At 54.2% G+C, this 7,637-nt stretch overlaps 1 protein-coding gene across 1 annotated transcript in view; it reads left to right on the top strand.

Moving 5' to 3' along the window:
- Window positions 1-7,178: 7,178 nt before the first annotated feature.
- LOC106147089 (receptor-type tyrosine-protein phosphatase gamma-like) overlaps window positions 7,179-7,637 on the top strand; it is a gene marked incomplete in the record, with an annotated part of 55,587 nt that continues 55,128 nt past the window's right edge. Inside the window, 1 exon segment of the mRNA XM_013506947.1 lies at window positions 7,179-7,310. Coding sequence (XP_013362401.1) covers window positions 7,198-7,310 — 113 coding nt within the window.

Below are 7,637 nucleotides of genomic sequence, written 5' to 3'. Positions count from 1 at the left end.
GGAGCCTTCCGCCCGGTCCATCGCATATATGGCTGTCTGTAGCATTTATACTACATTGTGCTCTCTTCTTATTTGCTTCTACTGGGATGAGAGCCAAGCCAGGAAAAGGCAAACAGCATTAATTCAGCGATGACATATGCCACTGAAAACTGTTTTTCTTTTCTTTTTTTTAAGTTTTTAAAAAGCAGAATGGAAGTACATTACTCAGAGGCTGCTCGATGTGGGAGTGGAGACTGGGAGGGGGAGGAGGGATGCAGGGAGGTGGCCAAGCCTGCCCCGACCTCCTGCCTCAGTGCTCAGAGAGGGCTGCTGGGCATTTTTGCCCCTTGCTTCCTGTGAAGATGGTTCTGAAGCCTGCACAGTCTCTGTGGCTGGGTGCTAGCTGGGTGCCTGGCTCCTGACCCCTCCAGCAGACGTGCTTTGCGCCCCATCCACGTGGGGAGGAGTGCAGAGGTACTCAGGGATCACCGGATGGACTGTTCTACAGGCAGAGCAGCAGCACAGTTCCTTTGTAATTAGTAGAAAAATAAAATCTCCTCAATAATACATGAGGAATCTGGGAACAGGGACACACACCTGTGATCTCAGCACAAAGAGAGGCTGAGGCAGAAGTATCACAAGTTCAAGTCCCACCTGTGCAACGTAGCAAGACCCTGTCCCGTTTGTTTCTTTGTTTTGTTTTTTTCTGGTACCGGGTATCGAACTCACGAGCTTGCGCTTGCTAGGCAGGCACTGTGCCGCTGACCTAAATCCCCTGCCCCTGTCCCGGTTTTCTTTAAATTTGTTTTTAAAGGGCCAAGGTTGTAGCTCAGTAGGGCAACCCTGAGCTCCATCTTAAGTACACATGGATGGACGGATGGATAGATAGATGGATGGATGGGTGGGTGGGTGGGAAGATGAGGGGATAAATGGATAGTTGGATGCAGGGATTGGAAGAAAAGAGAAAGAAGAGGAAAGAAGGTAGGAAAGAGAAGAGGAAGGAAGTTTCAGCGTGCACGTTCTCCTAGTTCATTGCAGAGAAAACCTGGCTTGCTCGAGCAGGTGTACAGGAGGTGTCCGGGGGTAAGGAGAGCAGATCTAGTGCGTGATGCTTGTGGGCATTGAGGACTGTGAAAGGAGGTGGGATGCCCCGTAAGAAGGGCCTCGCTGCCTGGTGCCAGCATGCTTGTTTGCCTCGTTGAAGCTCAAGCCTTTGCTGTTGGCCTTCAGCATTTGCAACTAAAGCATTTATGCTTCTGCAGCTTTTTACGTTAAGTCTTGCTCACCTGCTGGTCCATGGTCAGTAATTACCATGGGAGAGAGGCAGGGGGCTCAGTCCAGTCTGCAGAGTTGATAGTCCGCAGCAGCGGGCGGGCCCAGCCTGCTACCTGCTCTTGCTTCCCAGGGAGCAGAGCTGTTAACTCACAGCTCCTGCCATTGTGGAGAAAAGCAGGCCAGGCAAGTCCTGGGAAACCAGTTCCCGTTCGCTGGCGCCCTCATGGGACAGTGAGTTCTCAGGGACAGCTGTGAGTCGGGGCCTGGCTGGCTGTCTCGCAGCTTCCTAGAAGCCAGCCAGGACCCATCACTTCCATGCGGGAGTGGTACGTACCCGGTGATACCTCTCCTCCCCAGGCATCCCCTAGCAGTTGGGATGGGAGTGAATCGTACTGTTTGCATCAGTGCGTCGTGCCCTGGGAGGAGGAGAGGAGTAAACACTGCACAGCTCCTCCTCTGTGTTGGTCCTATGGAAAATGCCTGACTCACCAGGAGCACCTTCAAGAGGATGCGACCAGGACACTCAACCTGTGCTTGCCCTTGTGTTACAATCCCCTTCTTGAAACCTTTTCATAATTTTTAATTTTTAAAATGTTGAGACAGGGTCTCACTGTGCCAAAATTGCCAAGTCTGGGCTTAAGTTGGGACCCTCCTGCCTGCCTCAGCTTCCCTGAGAGTGCTGGGATTCCAGGTGGGCACCACTACACTTGCTAAATCTCTTCAGTCATGGGGAACAGGGGCCCCCATGATACCATTTCCATCTGGCCTTACCGATTAGGCTGCCATCCCAGAGGTCCTTCATGTAACCCCATGACTCCCCAAGAGTTCCCCTCAGTGGCGGCTGGATCTGAGGCAGGCAGGTAGTTTGCTCCGTTTAAATGACCCTCGGTGGGCCGCCGTCAGCAAATGTTAAGTAGGAAATTCTAGAACTAAACAGCTTGGAATTGTGCACCACCCACAGGAGACTGAAGAAATGTCACACAGACCTGTTCCATCCTGCTGGGGACAAGAATTTCCGCTGTGTCCCGCACATCCATGCTGCATACACTGTCCTCTACCTCCCCGGTCCTTGGGAGCCTCTGCAGTTCTCAGACTCACTGTCTCAGGTAATGCTGGTGTTCAATAACCCAGCTGTACTTAGCAATGGCCCCAGAGCACCAGACTCCTGATGCTCACGATTCAGATGCCCCAGAGAGCAGCCGTAAAGGGATCCCATTGTGCAAAAAGGTACAAGTTCCCTACTTAACGAGAAAAAAGCTATATGCTGAGGTTTCTAAGGTGTACAGAAGAGCACACTTGGAGAGAGATCACATGCACATAGGCATATGTTCTAGTGTGTAAGTCTGTTTGATTTTTTAATCTACTGTGTAAATTATGAGTGAATCAAGTACGTACCTGTAGGAAAACAACTGTACACCTGGTGTTTGGTTCCATCCGTGGCTTCAGACACCTCCTGGGGTCCTGGAAGGCAATGCACGAGGTTGGTAAGGTCTGGGGTCACAGCCTGTGTCGTGTGCTGTGGGTGCCCAGAGGTGCCCAGCCATTCCTAGTAGTTTGCTGCTCATTTGGAGCCACAGAACAAATGGACAGCAGCACAGTGTGTTTCTGAAGGACATCAGAAGTGTGGCCGGGTCTTGTCTCAGGGCAGACTGGCCAGCCCTGTCCTTTCAGCAGCAGTCTCGTGGTGGGCAGCCTCTAAGAGCAGCTCTGCCGACTGTCCCTTACACACTCAGATCTTACATTCAGAACTCAGACGCCAGAGACACTCGGAGCATTCACCATCACTGGCAGTGTGCCGGAATTCTGAGGAGGGAGTGAGTAGTGGTGAGTGATGGTGGTGACGAGCCGCAGCGGCGGGCAGGGGAGTTGGTAGCAGTGAAACTTGCAGGGGTGGCGGTGTGATAGACAGTGAATGTTACCCAGGTATGGATCAGTGCCAGGCAGCATTCTACAGTTCATCTATGCATAAGCAGGTGTAAGTATTATTACAGAGGTGCCTCATTTCACACACTTAAATCTTCCTGCGATTCTGGTTACAGATCTAATTGGAGAAGAATCAAGTCAAACTTCCCGTAAGGTTAACACTGACCCTAACCACTGAATTTGATTTGGTTCTCATCCAGTTCAGGTTGAGACCAGAACAGTGGAAAGAATTAAGTTGTTGAACCAAGTACCACTGTCTTTGCATTTACAGAAGAGGAAAGCGAGGCACAGACAGGCCACTTACCAGAGTTGCACAGCTAGTAGGGGACAGAGCCTTGTTACTGATCTCTGAAATGCAGATGGACATTGGGCCTGCATAGGGGACCTGCGGCAACAACAGCACAACCACAGTTTCATGGTGCAGCGAGAGTGGTACAAGACGATGATGGCCGTGTGTGTGGCGATGCAGGCTTCACTCAGTTTGTGCCTCCTGCCTTTTTAAAGAGGAAGGCCTGGGCTGGGGATATAGCTCCGTGGTATAAGGGCCTGCCTGGCAAGCGCAAGATACAGAGTTCGATTCCCGGTACCAAAAAAATAAATAAAGAGGAAGGCCTTCAGGCCCAAGCTAGTTTAAGTTCTGGTTGAAGATCAAGCAGAAGGTGTCAGAGCAAGGATTAGAACCTGTGATCTCAGCTGTACTCTGACGCACAGAGGTGGCACAGAACAAGGACAGCAGCAAGCCAGGGTGAGGGATCCATTCCTGGCAGTGGGACAGAAGGGCGGAGGCAGAAAGGTGGCCTGGCCTGGCCCCGTCGGGTGGGTGAGTCTGGAACACAGCTGTGCAGGAGGGGCCCATGCAGGGTGAGCGGCAGGGGTTGCTCCTCCTGTGTGGGAACTCAGAGTCAACCTGCGGCCTGAGGAGCTCCTTGGGGAGTGGCAGGAGCAGATCTCAAGAGTCCCTGGAGTTGGGCATCCAGTCCCGTAGTACCACGGAGACATATCCTGTGGGTCTGACACAGAATCGGCTGTGTCACATGCAAACTCCACAGCTGCCTCCTTTTTTTGTCCTTTCTATAAAGAGCTGAGCAAAGCGTTGCCTACTGTGGTCAGCGTCATTTCCTGAGGCTCTCATGCTGAGTTCTGCACGCTGCCACTTGGACACTGTCCCCACCAGGATTTCCAACAGTGCCAAGGCCGTTCCTGAGACCCTCCCCTAAGATACGGTCACACAGCAGCGGGTACTGCGTTGTGCAGCCCGAGTCTGAGCCCAGCCCTGTCCCAGGCTGGCTGTCAGTTGCAGGCCCTGACCCGCACACACAACCTTCTGTCCTCCAGCAGTGGGCGCAGTGGGGTGTCCCTAGTGGCAGCGACTGTCTTGTCTGGCCCTGGGCCTCCCTGAGAATGTGAAGAAGGCTTCTTCATACTCACTTTTTGGAGGAGGCAAGAAGGGACGGAGCGAAGTGCCGCCACAGAGATGGACCTGAGACTTCAGGTACAATGGAAGGTGCAGTTGGCCCTCACAAAGACGGCCACTGGGGCCCCTGCAGACGCCCAGAAATGTGGGGCGGTCTTACGGGTTTCAGGACAGTAGACACACCGTGGACCTGGCATCCGTGGCTGCTCCGGAATGTGTGAGGGAGTCCTGTGGCCATGAACCCTTTTCAGCTGTTTAGCTCGAAAGAGACAGGGCTTGTGCGTCCTGCTTCCCTGTCTACCTACCATGTGTAGCACAGACAAGACACTTTTCTGTACAGAGTGGAGCAGGGAGAGAAGACACTGGACGTTCCTCTGCCTGAGGGCTTCGCAGGTGAATGGTGAGTTCACTGCATATATGGCCTGTATGGTGAGCCTTCCTGACGTTTTTCCATTAGCAGGATCTCTTGGTCTTTGAGATGGCCCCACCAGCACCAGATAATTGCCTGGCTCGGCTGACCCCTGCTGAGGCCCCACAAAATCATTCTCATTTCCATGCTAGTTTCTCTGGCTGGACACCTTTGCTTGGCAATGCAAGCATAATGTGGAGCAGAGATTGCACACCTGATGTGTCTGCCTTGGGGAGGAAGCCTGCCAGTACTTGTGCCATGTCTAGGACTATAACGGAGCCTTAACTGACCATGCGGTCCCTGGCTGAGCGAGCTTCTGGGTTTTCCTCTGACTCCCTCTTCATAGTGCTCCTGCACTCCCACCAGACTCATGGGCTCTGTCCAGAGCTCACTTCTGGCCCTGCACTTGCCCGGTGATCTGCCGTGCCTCCTGCAGATCCTACTCTGCACATCACTTCTGGGGACAGGCCTGAGCGCCCAAGCATCGTCTTCATGCTTCCCTAGGTGGTCACATGCATTGTATCCAGATGACGCATTTTGCGGGGCACCTCTTTTAAATGGGCATAGGGTGCCCCAGTGTGGTGTGCAGAGGCCCATCCTGTCACACTGGACCCAGCAGGTGGCCATGCTCTGCGGAAAACGGGCAGGCAGAAATAGGCCAGCACGGAGAGTGATGCGTCCTGTAAATGCAGGGTCTCCGTAGTAGTGTAGAATCAGTGTGCTTCACCTGCCCGCCTCTGTGTTCTTACCCACGAGCTAGGGACACATTGCCCGCCCGCTGCAGGGGTCTGTGACAGAAACCAGGGAGGTGTGCGCTGCAGAAGACATCAGTGAAACGCACCGCTGGATGACTGGGAGTCTTGCCTCCTTAAACATGTGCCCCCAAGGACATTCATTTCTCTTCTGCCTAGCCCACTTGCTGTCCCTTGGAAACCCAGCCTGATTAAGCCTCCACTGAGTCTGTCCCGCAGAGTGACACCAGGCTGGGTAGTGCTGGCCTCCACTTCACAGGGTAGGTGGAATCTTTGCCTAGCATAAGGAAGGCTGCAGCCAGCTTGGGGCTTTTCAAGGGGCTCTCCCTTCTGGCTGCAGTGAACTCTCACTTTCTCTCCATCTGCCTTTGGGCTCCTTCCAGCCCTAAACCCCCACTGGGCCTTCTACCAGACACCTGGCTGTTTCCCAGCATTTGCCCCACAGTTCAGGGGAGCCGGATCTCCGCTGGGGCCTCGGGATACTTCTGAAGATCCTCAGGGCCTGGTGAGGTGGAGGAAGGAGCTGCCTGGGTAAGAGGTACTCCTTGACCCAGGAAACTCGTGCACCACTTGGCCAACTTTTCCTCTTAACCCAGGCCCGTGGCTGCAACTTAGAGGCAGACCTGTTCTGCAAGAGCGGTAAGGCTTGGCTTCCTGTCTCTGTTACCTGAGAGCTTTTGGAAGGATCAAGGGCAAGAGGTAGCATGGAAAGAAATGCTTTGAGGAGCGGATCTGAGGACAAACAGGCTCTCTGGAGATCTGAGGAGCAGGCCAGTCAGCAGGAACGTTGGGGTGCACCTGCCGGGAGGTCTGGGACTCAGTGTTTGTCACTGTTCAACCTAGCAGGGCAAGAGTGCCACTGCGCTATCTTGAGTCCCGTGCCCTCCTTGGCAGGAGAGCAAGAAGCCTCACAGTGGTGACTGTCCCGCTATGGCCATGTCCCAAAGCTGAATCAGCGTGCGGCCAGTGCAGGAAGGGCAGCGGGAGGGAAACTGGCAAGAAGCAGGGGCACCTTAGTCCCAAGGGCTGTCCCGTTCCCTCATGAGCCCCACCGTGGAGCTTGCCCTCCCCCGCTCCAGGGAGCACGGGACGCTCTCTCCCTCCTTCCTGCCCGCTTCTGGAAACGTCATCACAGTGCATCCTTCTGGGATGGTAGTGTGCTTAGTGAGGCTCCCCGTCTGTCTTCCGCACAGCTCTGCAGCTTGGGAGCAGATCCATCCCACTGGCCGCTGCGAATGCAACCTGAGAAGACGGTACTGGGGTTGGGACAGGGTGGACACAGAGAGGCCTGCACATTGTTCCTCCTGGCATGGTGCAGCCGGAGCAAGCAGCCCAGGTCTCTGGAAACCACATGGACGTCCACGCCATGCCTGGCTCCAAGCTTCGCGGCCTGTGTCGTCTGACTGAGCTGCTTTCTCTCTGCAGCGGAGAAGAACACCTCTGGGATGATCAGCCGCGTTTCTCCAGGGAGGATGGAGTGGATCATCCCTCTGATTGTGGTCTCAGCCTTGACCTTCGTGTGCCTCATCCTTCTCATTGCCGTGCTGGTGTACTGGAGGTGAGTCCTCGGGCCCCCCTGGCTAGTGGGCGCAGGACAGACGATTCCGAGCTGCCGCTCTTTGGGGAGGAGGAGCCGGTAGCCTCTGGTCCAGGGAAGTGGTCAACCAGAGCGGGTCCAGTGTGGTCACCAAGGAGACCCTCTTGTTTCTGGACGGTGACACAGGCCAGCACCACTTTAGAGGGTGAGAAATTTACAGTAAGCTCCTAAATTTAATGTCCAAGAAGCTTTCCTCACTTACAGGGAGAGGCAAGTTCAAATCCTAGTTGTGCTGTTTTCTGGGTGCATGTCCTATTTCCCGTGAACTTTGGTATCTGAACCTGCTAC

The sequence above is a fragment of the Chinchilla lanigera genome, unplaced genomic scaffold (assembly GCF_000276665.1).
Source record: "Chinchilla lanigera isolate Chin_1 unplaced genomic scaffold, ChiLan1.0 scaffold00116, whole genome shotgun sequence".
Classification (NCBI taxonomy): domain Eukaryota; kingdom Metazoa; phylum Chordata; class Mammalia; order Rodentia; family Chinchillidae; genus Chinchilla; species Chinchilla lanigera.
Note: the sequence above shows the minus strand (reverse complement) of the source record. Positions and strands in the feature narration are given on the sequence as shown.